This window comes from Micropterus dolomieu, linkage group LG08 (assembly GCF_021292245.1).
Source record: "Micropterus dolomieu isolate WLL.071019.BEF.003 ecotype Adirondacks linkage group LG08, ASM2129224v1, whole genome shotgun sequence".
Taxonomy (NCBI): Eukaryota; Metazoa; Chordata; class Actinopteri; order Centrarchiformes; family Centrarchidae; genus Micropterus; species Micropterus dolomieu.
Genome location: NC_060157.1, coordinates 28,152,513 through 28,165,400, shown reverse-complemented (window position 1 = coordinate 28,165,400; position 12,888 = coordinate 28,152,513). Strand labels below are relative to the sequence as shown.

Here is a 12,888-nt window from a genome sequence, read left to right as displayed (position 1 = left end):
AATCGAACAAGTGTGCTTGATTTGAGTCACTGTCATAGGACGTCTTAAGGGCCATTGATTTTTGTAGACGCTCCCTTTGGACAAGCCAATCGAACAAAAACAATGTGAGCGTCACTTCATCTTCACTGACCACATCTTGTTTTTCTGGAATTAAATTCATCTTTCTGTCCCACCTGCAGCGAAGCGAGCTTCCTTGATCTCGTCCGTCATTTGGGAGTAGAACTGTTCATCCTCCTGCAGCTCAGCCCCCATTCCGCCCCAGCCTCCGCCTCCTTTACCCCAGGCCCCACTCCAACCACCCCCATCTCCCCTGGCTCCGCCACCCCCACCCCACCCTTTCCACTCAATCAAGTGAGCAACTCGCCCCTGGGCCATCGCTGTCGGCTTGGTAATATGCTCCTTTATTGTTGCCACCAGACCTAAATAAGGGTAGGAGAAAAAAAAATCTTGATGAAGTGGATTAGATAAAAGATAACCAGGCAAAGATGGAATACACAGTATGTATGGTAGCAGAGAAAAGAAATAGATCATTTGAGGAAAAGATAAACTGATATGCTACTATGAAATGGTGTACAGTGAATGATAGTGAAGAGAGTGACGCAATAAAATGCATGAAAATTTATATATATATATATGTGTAAAAAATATAAATGTAACTTATAAATGTGACATTTATTTCTGTATTAATTTACCTTTGTAAATAATGAAGCAGAAATGCATGTAAAAAAAAAACAAATGTAAAAAGAACACACAGAAATACACAAGTTTGGGGAAATAAATGGAGGGGCAAATGCAATGGGAAAAAATGCACAGATTAATAAAATACATAAGCATGGAAATAAATAGGGGAGATAAATGCAAAGGTAAATAAATGCAGGAGAAAATTAAAACAGAAATATCAATTTATGTCTCATTTATAAGTTAATGAATGTCTACATTTATTTTTGTATTTGTGGTGCATTTAATAGCATATAAATTTATTTATTTAGTCATTTATTTATTTATTTTTAGATTTTGGCAGTTTTGCTCTTCCGTAAGGTACAGATGAATCAGATATGGAGCTCAGTTGGTAGAGCTTGCACCCCATGTACAAGGCTGAGTCCTTACTGCAGCACCCTGCGGCCCTTTGCTGTGTGTCGCCCCCCTATCTCTCTCCCTCATTTCCTTGTCTATCTACTGTCCTATCAAATAAAGGCTAAAGACAAAGAGTGTGTGAGAGAGTAAGAGAGAGAGAGAGAGAGAGAGAGAGAGAGAGAGACCTGGGAGAAGAATTATGAGATATTTATGCTTGAGAAAAAATTCTAACTTTTTAGCATAATTCAGACTTGTGTGAGAATATATTCCTGATTTGCTTAACCTGAACCATGAAACAGGCATTTCTGCTGTTGCCTCCTCATGTAGAGTTCCATAAAAAGCAAACTGGAGAAGATTGAAAATGAGAATGTAACAGCGCTCAAGGGGATTCTGGGGAGAATTGTACATTTTCTTCCCTTCTACAGCACACAACATAATAATTATTTTGTAGTTTTGATTTGATAGTCATTTCAGCCCTTAGTTACTAGGCCTGGTTAAAACTTGTTGCTTGCCAGAGCTGTGAAATTCAAGTTTTCATGAGGAAATTGCAAGTCAGTTGCAAGTCCTTCAGGTCTCTCAATGCTGACTTTTAAAATGACCCCTCTCACTGTAGTGTTTTCATTCCTAAGTTGGTCATACTGTTTTACACATAAATATGACAAGTCCATTCAATGCATATAGGTCTAAAGGTGTGTACAGACAGAAAGTGAATCACTGGGCAAAACTACAAAGAAGCCATCATTTTTTTTAATCACTAGAGACAGGGGTAGAAAGGTCTACGGAAATGAAAAAGTCAAGTGAAAGAGACAACAAACCTTGGTCGTATTGCAGAACAGGCAGATTAAGCAGATGTAAAAGAACAAAAAAGGAAAGGTTGAAAAGGCAAAGGTGGAGAAAGAGAATGATGAGGAAAGGTTAAGGTAAGAAGTTAAAGAAAAAAGGCAGAACAATGACAAGACCAGGAAGAAGGTAGGACAGGTTAACAAGCTTAGAAATGATGATGAATATTTCAGAATGAAAAATGGATTCAGTGAAAACGTTTAAATAAAAGAAGGAAGAGAATTGGCAGCCTGCACTAGAAGAAAAACATCACAACATGTTTTTTTCGTTTGAGCTCAACACCTAGACACTCATATCTGTTTTTGTGCACTGTGACACCCAATGCTCTCGCACACTGCTTTCACACAGCGAGGCTCTGTTCTGGCTGCTGAGGGACCTATGTTTGCATCTATTTAAATTATGTGGACACAGCAGAAAAAATACCATCTGTTTTTCAAACTGGATGTTTTGGGCTTACAGTCCACACTGTAGTGAGAAAAGAATCAAATCATATAACATAGTACCTAGTAACCAACATAGTAAGTCATGTGTTTGATGTGTCCATTTGTGAATACATGCATTTGGGCACCAACAAGCAAGTCAAGATTTTTTAGTTGATTTGTAAGGAGTCTACAGTGCAGCTAACAAACAGTATTAAAACACTTTCAGCTCCTGAGGAGAGTGAAAAAAAACCCTGTAATGTTTGGGGCTACTGATTGTGCAACTGCATGTTTCTATGCAGGACTAAAGTTGCACTTATGTTGGATTAAAAAAACATTTTGTGTGAAGTTTGCACAGTTAGATGGTAGCATAAATCTTAAACCTACATTCTCTTATTTCTTTTTGCTACTTTGGGCAGCAGAAACAAGTTGTAAACACAACAATGATATATTATCACAGCATAAAGTGGATAGGGTGGATTTGTTAAATACAGTTGCTTATTTACACATCCAACACACACAGAGCTGATTAGCATGACTTTAGAGTTGTGTGTCTGGCCACCTGACAAATATAATTCCAGTATTAACTAGCTGTTGGTCTTCACAAACTCCTGAGGGAAATGTCTGACTCTGTAATGCTCCATTATGTTCACATGCTATTTTTGCACAGCCAGAAAAAAATGGTATACAGCCAGATTCATTAATGTGTTTCATAGTTGTGTAACAGTCACAGCAATTTGTCAGTTTGTAAAAAGCTTCAGAATGTATGTGAGAACTGTTATTATTCATTAAAAGAAGCCTAATTGACAGGTCGGCAGGTGACGTCTGTTCAGCCATAGCCGACATTGTTCAGCCTTCTGAGTTTACCTGGTTGCTGTGAGAAAGGACTGTATTTCTCAGAAATGTTTATCATGATGCTGCAGTAAACACTGGGTTGCAAGTATAATAAAGTAACCACAGTCAGGAAAATGTCACGTTATAAAAATAGACATACAGTTTATTGCATTATGTGAAGCGTGACTCCCTGCTGTATGTTGTGATGAAACATTGTGGATGTACAAACAGACAGATGAGCAAACACGGAGTGAAAATCTGAAGGAGCTGTATTCAGAGCTTTGTTAGTAACTAGCTAAAGGGGGAGTTATTCTAGAAAATAACATAATCACATTCTAAACGTGGTAAAAATTTACAAGTACTGTAATTTGTCTTTTGGCAAGCGTCTAGAGTCGATTTCAAGCAGTGGTAGAGCTAAAGAATAAAAAAAGCAAATCAAAGCTGCACTGGTAACTGTGGTGAAAACACATTTAGGATCCAAACAATGTGTGATATTGAAGACCATAATTCCAAAAAAATACTGGTATTGTTTGTTTTCACTGTGTTTATTCTCATCAACGTGTCTAGGTACCTGATGCAGCATGTAGATGAACTTAAGACCAGTGCATGAAGTGAAAAAAAAGTGCCAGTACTCCCCTTATTCATATTTTCCTTGTTGTTTGATACAATAAACATATTAAGAGGAAATAAAAAGAAAGGCACAGTATTGCAACACTGGAGAACACAAATATAGAATAGAAATAGAACAATCTAACTATGCAAACTTGTACAATATTTAATAATAATAATAATACTTTGCTATATTTATTCTTGATGAAAGGGTAGCATCTTTTGATATATTGAACTCATGTATGTAGCTTGTAGGGTCATTTACGCAACTCTTCAGTCATTCAAGGAGATACATATGGACTGTGTAAACATAGCCTGCTTTTATCCTTTACGAGCCTATTTGCAGGCCCCACTTTATGATTTTTGCATGTATGCAATTGTGGCCCAAATACTTCATAGGATAACTTCGTATTCTAATAACTTGATATGATCTGTGATAAAACCTTCTCATGGCAGAGCGTCTTCCTCCAAATGCCGTCTGATTTTACATAGAACTACCAGTTTTCTCCCAATAAGTTAATGTACAGCCTATTACAATATACATTTCAACGTTTAATGCTGTAAATAAACATGTGAAAAGAATAAAACTGAGCCCCGGCTTCACTGGTGTTGTGCCAAGTTATCCGCACCTCGCGGGACTTTCGGGTAATTTATCACAGTTGATGAACCACACAAAGAATATTTTATCGTTTTTAAATAGCCGGCTACTTCAAATAGACTGGCAGCACGGCATCCACGCAAAACTCACACAAGACCAGTCAATGACAGGCGAGAGAAAAGGGTGTTCAAAAGCCTCAGTTTAGCTGGAAATTTACAGTGTAAGTTGAATGACTAGAGACTGCAGCTCTGCAGCTTCTCAAGATTAGAGCGGAGCTACTGTGTGTAACCTCCCCACCCCACCACCCCACCCCGGTTTTGTGATTCGACTATCAGTCGACTACAGGCATGACTTGACGATTTTGATTCAACTATGTAAATCCTTAGTCGGGGACATCCCTATTATATAATAAACAGAACTATGTTTTCATTGGTGTATGAAGGCCTTCCGCGGTCCCTTTACTAGGAAGGCTGTCCCAGACTAAGGATTTACAGTCGAATCAGAATCATCAAGTCCTGATAGTCTAATCATGTGTGTTTTTGTGCAAGGCGATTACGAGCCAAAGCTAAACTGATGCTTATTTTTGATCATTTTCTCTCTCTTTCTATCTCTCTCGCCTGCTATTCACCGGTCTTGTGCAGAGTTTTTGCCGTGCTGCCGAAAACTGCATGCACGTCGTCAGTTCCTCGCGGTTCTATTTCAAGTACCTGGCTATTTAAAAATGATAAAATATTCTTTGTGTGGTTCATCAACGGTGATAAATTATCCGAAAATCCCACGAGGTGCAGACAACTCGGCACAACACTGATGAAGCTGTGGCTCCATCTCTTCAGCAAGTTTTCCTCCTGCCACTACACACATACACGCTTTGCCTACACATGCGCACTGACGACCCAGGGTTGGGGTTACAATTTTGGATTTATTTACGCACAACCTTTATGGGAAGTTTTATTCTTTTTACATGTTTATTCACAGCATTAAATTTTGAAATGTTTATTGTAATAGGCTGTATATTAACTTATTGGGAGAAAAGTAGTTCTATGTAAAATCAGACGTTGAGCTCCCCCATATCGGCAAAATGGTGTGATCCTTGTTTCACTGCGAAGCTTCGACTGTGAGATTGACAGTCAAATCAGGCTCCGCCCATCGAAGCATCGAACCTTCGACTATTTGGGGTCAGCCCTTCAAGGAAGTTGTTTCTACAGTTTCTATAATCAGAATCTATTTTTCCTCCTTAAATCTTCGTTGCAAATAGAGAAATAAAGTGTACATGCGACATAAAGAAGTACACAGAACTTTAATTCATGCATCACATTTTGCATTTACATGTTTTACAAACATGTAATTTATAAAATGGTTATAACGGTTCGTTTGCTTTCAATGCTCTAATAATGCTAATCCAGTACATCTTTGTAAAAGCACATGAACACACTGAAGTCGGAAGAACAACTCAGGAAATAGGACTATCCAAGGGGCATGTGAATGCATCGTGAGCCACTGGTTGCAATTCGCAACCCTCACGACTAGATGCCACTTAAACTTACACACTGAACCTTTAAAAACTTCTTGACTCTCCTTTGGCAACGTATCCTGTAGTTGCAGATCAGACCTGAGCAACGGTCAAGAAGAAATTTGGACCATTCCTCGACTGTTTCAGTTCAGCAAAATTCTTGAGGGATGTCTCGTGTGAATCTCTCTCTTGAGGTCGTGCTACAGCAGCGGCGCCGCCAGAAACTTTGGGCCCCATGACAGAAAATCGAATTGGACCCCCTCTGCGCAGCTGTTGTCACCACATCTCTAGGACCTAACTGTCACATCAAAAGCTTTACATCACTCTAATTAAAGGCTTGCAACTGTCTTGTTTAAGCGGCTTAATTAAATTTAAATGAACGTATGAAACTGGATTATTTTAATACTGTCTGTAAATTACATGCAGGCTCACTGTTTCCAACTGTCCATCACCCAGTACAGACAGGAGGTTGTTTTTATTTTATTTCATAATGATTATTATGTGAGAAAAATAATTTGAACTTTTCATTTTCTTTTTGTTATGATAAAAAGAGCAAGAGAGACAGAGAAATCCCCACAGGCTCTTCTTCATTGGGACAGGGAGGCTACAGTTATGGGGAGACTGGGTTGCTGCTGACTCATCTGTTGTTAGTCTGCTAAAAGGGACAGGGACAATGATTTAATATGAATTTCTTGCTAAACGTTTCCCTGCACTGATTAAATGTTGATGAAATGTAGGCTAACACTAGTCTTTAGCTAGCTAGCTTATTTCACTATGGACATTAAGCCAACAGGTTAACACCACTCACAGACTAAAGGCTACCCACCTTTCTTGGTGAAAAACTGAATTACAGTTTGACATCCTTTCCTTTGTCTTTCCTCTCTTTCCTTTCTCTCTTTCCTTCTTTGAAAACCAGATTTTGGTTTACTAGGTAATATTGTGTTCACTGTATTTCTACTGACTGCAACTAAACACCATCACTGATGAATGTGCTAAGGCAGGACGAAACCATTTCACGTAGATACAGGGGGTTGGTCGGTCAATATGGATGTTTACCTTTTGGTCAATAGGGATATTTAACTTCTATTCCCAAAAACAAAGAGATCATTAATTGTATTATTATATTTAAAATACTCAGTGATGATGGTTTATATAAATATAATTTGATATTAGTTTTTACCAATTTTTTGGGGGGCCCCTGTCAGTCAGGGGCCCTTGAAATGGTCCTAACTTTTCCCCTCTATAAGGTGCCCTGTGCCACAGCATCTGAATCGCATTGAGGTCATGACTCTGACTGGGCTACTCCAGCGCACATTTTCTTCTGCTGAAGCCATTCTGTTGTTGATTTACGTCTGTGTTTTTGGTCGTTGTTCTGCTGCATCATCCATCTTCTGTTGAGGTTCAATTTGTGGACAGATGGCCATACATTTTCCTGCAACATTTATTGATAAAATATGGAATTCTATTTTCTGTTGATGATAGCAACCCTTCCAGGCCCTTAGGCAGTGAAGCAGCCCCAAACCATGATTCCCCCTCCACCATACTTCATAGTTAGGATGGGGTTTTAATGTTGGTGTTGCATTTTTTCTCTACATATAGGGTTGTGTGTTCCTTCCAAACAACTCTACTGTGGTTTCATCTGCCCACAGAATATTTTGCCAGTAGTGCTGTGGAACATCCAGGTGCTCTTTTGCAAACTTCAGATGTGCAGCAATGGGTTTTTTTGGACTCGCAGTGGTTTCCTCTATGTCCTCCTATGAACTCCATTCTTGTTTAGTGTTTTATGTATTGTAAAGTTATCCACAGAGATGTAAGCATGTTCAAGAGATTTTTGTAAGGCTTCAGCTGAACCTTCTTCTTAACCTCATTGAGCAGTCTGCACTGTGCTCATGCAGTCATCTTTGCAAGATGGCCACTCCAAGGGAGAGTAGTAGCAACAGTGCTGAAATTTCTCCATTCATAGACAGTTTTTCTTTCCCCGGACTGATGAACATCATGGCTTTTAGAGATACTTTTGTAACCCTTTCCAGCTTCATGCAAGTCAACAATTTAATTAATTAATTGTCAAGAGCACTTTTGTTCGAGTCATGTTCACATCGGGCAGTGCCTTGGTGTGTGTTTTTCATGGGGCAGGGCAGCTCTAACCACCACCTCCAATCTCTTCTCATTGATTGGACTCCAGGTTGGCTGATTCCTGACTCTGATTAGCTTTTGGAGAAGTCATTGGCCTACGGGTTCACAGACATTTTTTTCACCCTGCACATTTACATGAAGTGTTCAATAAAAACATAAAAACATATAATTGTCTTAGTTTAAGCAGACTGTGGCTGTCTATTGTTGTGACTAAGATGAAGATCAGATCAAATTTCATGACCAATTTATGCAGAAATCCTGGTAATTCCAAAGGGTTCACAAACATTTTCCTGAGAATGTATATACAAATGTATGTATGGGTGTATGTATTTGTATATTTCTGTCGGTAAGATCTGGGCCTTGAGTGTGTGAGTTTGATTCCTTTTAATGCCACCCTCAAGACAAACTTTGCATGTTTAGTCCCACTACTAGCCTATAAGAGTAACAAAATTGTCATTAACTTGTTCGGTCCAACACTATTGCATTTGTGGAATCTAAACATTCCAGTTTCTAGGTGCCGCAAACAGTGCTTTAGCCTTTTACTGCTAATAAAATTGCATCAGCCTGATATTTCTATCACAGTATCATGCAAGAAGAATAAAAGTAGCAATACTGTCTGTATGGTATTCTTCTAAATATAATTATATTTGTACAATATTTGAGTTTGCACAGTATGATCTGATTTGAGGAGGTAGGTTGTCAGCTACATTTTGTGACAACCCAACTCTACAGAATTTCCTTTGCCAATTTAAGTAATGACAAGTGATTAAGCCAGAATAAATGTTTAAAAGCTTTTTAATTGTTTTACTGGACCAATTCTGTTATTCTTTCAGCCGTCTGCCTGAAAGTCTGTATTTGTCTAACAAATTAATAATTACATTGTCAGGATAATAAAGGAGCGTTCACTGGGAAAAGTTTAGCCAGGCATCACACATTAACTCAGATAATTAACCTCCCTTAGAGAGAGGGAAGCAGTCAAGATGAGTCAGACAGAAACAGGATGGGTAAAAAGGGATGGAAATGGGTATGAGGCACAAACATTAAGAGAGGAGGAAGCCAGATTCAAAAGTAGAGAAAAAAAATCAAATGGGAGAAGGAAATATGTGTGTACGTCTCCCAGATTTTTTACTCAAGCCTATCTATATTGGTGTTAGCATGCGTGAGAGAGAAATGGCATGAAAGAGAAGAGAAATTACATTACTGACCTCCCATGGTGGTTTGCCAGTTTTATATGTTTAATTCATAATGAAACACAACATGAAGTAAGCTTGTTGATGTGTGTGTGTGTGTGTGTGTGTGTGTGTGTGTGTGTGTGTGTGCGCACGTGTGTGTGTGTGTGTCTAACCCATTAAAGAGGATGTGGCCAGCTCGCCGATGTCATATTGGCTGGTTTTATCTGCCACACTGCCATTAGAGGGATTCTGGCCATCCTGCACAAGATGATACAAAAGAAGAGGGAGAATACCACATCTTCATTGATATGTTGATGATATTGAATGATATTCTGTTTGCTGTGTGAACTAAGAAAATTGCTTAATTTTAGCTTGTCGGCAATGCATTTATGACATTTTCTATGGGTTGGGATAAAAAACGTACAGTATATGCCAAAAAGAGAGTTCTGAATCATACACACGGGAGCAGAGTTATGAGGTTTCCACACACACACACACACACACACACACACACACACACACACACACACACACACACAAGCGAGTTTGCATACATCCTCCCCTGGCAAACACATCCTATGTGTGATGACTCAATCCCCCAATATCTGTTCTTCACAGAGAAACGGTGATAATGACAGTTACAGCCAGCATTTGTTGAAATCCTGCAGCAGTCACAAACTGAACTACATTTCGAAGGAAGGTATTTTTACCTCATTCAATATGGAAAGTGCACTTAAAAGAGTAAAATTTTCAAGCTTCTTGATGATGTTACAAGCAAAATGGGAGTAAGTACATGCTTACATGGGCATGGTTCCAATTCAGAGATTTAAAGTCAATAAAATTCTACATAAAAGTCACTTGAATGTAAAAAGAGCAAAGTGGGAAAACTGAGTGATGCTGTTTCTGTTTTTCACATCACCGGACTGCTGCTTCATTGCCAGATGTGTGGTCACTGCAAAACCAAAGAGATCTTTTAAACTCCTTGGCCCATTCATCAGACAAACTGCTCTTTTTACTAAATACATCAATCATTTTTTTAAATAAATGTTTTAAATTGTCATTTAACATTATTAAATCTGTAAATGTACCATTTAATCATCATAAGACACTGGCAGATTTAACTTTGTTTAATGTTATAAAAATTCACTATAATAAGATAATAAAAAGGTTGGGTGTAAATGCTATTCTCTCAGAGCTCATAAACTACATGTTTTTTTAACATTTGAGAATTTGTAGAATAGTGGTGGCATAAATTTTAATAGATGTTGATATATAACGTTCACAAATACAGAGAATTCTTCTACTCATTACTCATCTTGGTAAAAAGCAGGAAAATTTCACTCCAGGAGCCCACGTGGAGAGTGTGTTGCAGCCTGGCTGAGGAGCAGATTCAGCACGCGCAAGAGAGATATTAACCATAAAATCGAGCAAATCTTCCAGTCAACAGCCACATCTATCTTACTGTGCAATAAACATAGCCAGATAACTAGCTATACTGCAAGTTTAATCTGAGCCGTGCTGTTTGTGTTAAGAAAAGGCTTGATCATTTTAATGCAAGCTGGTAATGTGGACTATTGAAACCTCCATTAAACCTTCTGTTTATTTCACTCTTATTGAATCAGCAGTTAAAGGATCAGTTGAGCTAAATTGCAGAAAAATATTCTGTCATACTTCTCTAACGGTATCAGGAATGCATATTGTTTTGGTTTTATTTACCCTTATTTTGAGATATCTGATTTCTTTCCCGAGCCGGATACAATTTAGATACACTGCTCACAGTATTGAAAAATGTTTTAAATTGTTTTAACAAGAAACAGCATCCCAATTACACAGGATATTAAAATGAAAATGAAATATAGAAACAAACCACCAATCAAATAACAGAAGTTATCTCAGGGAACATTAACTGTTTTATAGGGACTATATTTTTCTTTGCTAGAAAAGAGTTCTTCTGAATGCTGTTGTCCTTCTGGTGACACAGCACCATAAAAGCCAAAAGATGTTCCTTTCCATGTACATATAGGAAGCAAACACACTAAAATGGAAGTGAGGGCTTTTATTCACCTTGACAGAGGATGGCTGACCCTCCTCAGACTGGACCTGCAGTGCTGTAATTGGGTGGTGGAGCTCTGTGGGGAATCACACAGTTAGATTTTTGATTCATGCTCTATCTGGTGTTTTTTGTGTGTTTCGAGGCAGGGGTCATGGTCTTTAAAGCCAAAACCCAGTTGCTTCGAATGGCCAGGGGTTAAGTGAGGCTCATATGTAATGAATGAGAAACAGAGGGAGAGAGTTGAATCCTCATACAGTCATTTAACCAGAGGCACTCTGCATGTTTAACTCTAACCACACTCTGCATATTTGCCTAATAATTGATGGTGAGGAGGTTCAAATGAATGACAAGAGGAAATGAATGACAGCTCAGAGAGATAGAGAATTAACATCCTACGAAAGGTCAGTGGACACACACACACACACACACACACACACACACACACACACACACAAAGACACACTTGGGATTTCCCCTGGGAGATGTTGTCAAGACAATTGGCTGTCGTTATGGAAACACTACAGCAACAGGAGGAGACTGAGACCCTTCCATTTACTTAAGTCACGGTCGCCAGCATACTCGCAGTATCTGGTCCCTGGCCTCATCAAATGCTATTAGCAGGGAACCTATCATGATTCCTGAACCAATCCACAGTACTTGTGGGGTTAAATCCCAGCCTGACTCACTCTCTCTCTCTCTCTCTCTCACACACACACACACACACACACGCTCTTCTTTTAGATGTATGTCTGGAGCCTCACAGCTGCCTTCCCTCTTTCTTCCCAGCTGGATAACGCTGCACTCTCTACACCGCCACCTTGTTAAAAGGGACTCTTCCTGAACAAAAGTAGACTCACAAAACATTGTCAGACTGCAGATCCACGCTTGAAAATAATGTGTGAGAGTGTTAAGTGATGTTAAATGTCATAGGGACAAAATAACAAGTAGATTGCTGTTTGGAAGTATCACAGGAAGCTGGTACTCCTCAAATCAGCATTTTGTTTTAGTAGACTTTTTGTTTTGACAGCACAAATTAGTACTTCTTCCTAAAAGAGGCCCTGCTGCCAGCTAAGGCATTGTTATTTTATCCAGATAGCCTGATGATGAGCTTCGGAAAGGTTTGTCATATCCTGAAGCCATTGTTGTCCTCCGCTTATCCTCACAAACCCTCCCATCAACCTCTTGCCCCCAAGCCTTGTTTCTAATGCAGTTTCCACAGATTCACTCAAAGAAGAGCTGTGAAAGAGCAGATCATAAGAAGTTTTTGGATGAATGCTTTCATGACAGAATCTGTGTCATTGTTCCTGTAATGGTTTCACCCTCTACATCTGCTGTGAACAACTCTTTTCTTTAAATTACTTAGCCTTTCTATTTTCTCTCACACACAGCCCCAAAAGATGAATGATGTAACTTTCTGAGTTCTGCTCGTCAAATGTTTGTTAGCTGCTGTCAACACTATCTACAGGTTGATCCAACCCTCAAACAGACAGACAAACAGGTGGGACTGACCTTTGTGACCTTTGCAGAGGCAGGCACCCATGGTCTCAGCACGGCTGGGTGGTTATCTGTTCACCATGGTGGCTCAAGGATGAGGAGGAAGAGGAGCAGGTGAAAGAGAGGAAGAAAGGGGAGAAAAGAGGCAGCAG

At 39.1% G+C, this 12,888-nt stretch overlaps 1 protein-coding gene across 1 annotated transcript in view; it reads right to left on the bottom strand.

Annotated features, from left to right (window-relative positions):
* fam131c (family with sequence similarity 131 member C) overlaps positions 1-12,888 on the bottom strand; it is a 14,682-nt gene extending 1,794 nt beyond the window's left edge. Inside the window, exons 1-4 of the mRNA XM_046056488.1 lie at positions 12,752-12,888; positions 11,254-11,318; positions 9,363-9,447; positions 174-419 (exon numbers count right to left, since the gene is read on the bottom strand). Of these exons, the coding sequence (XP_045912444.1) occupies positions 174-419; positions 9,363-9,447; positions 11,254-11,318; positions 12,752-12,782 (427 nt within the window). The 5' untranslated portion in view covers positions 12,783-12,888. The remainder of the gene's footprint in view (positions 1-173; positions 420-9,362; positions 9,448-11,253; positions 11,319-12,751) is intronic.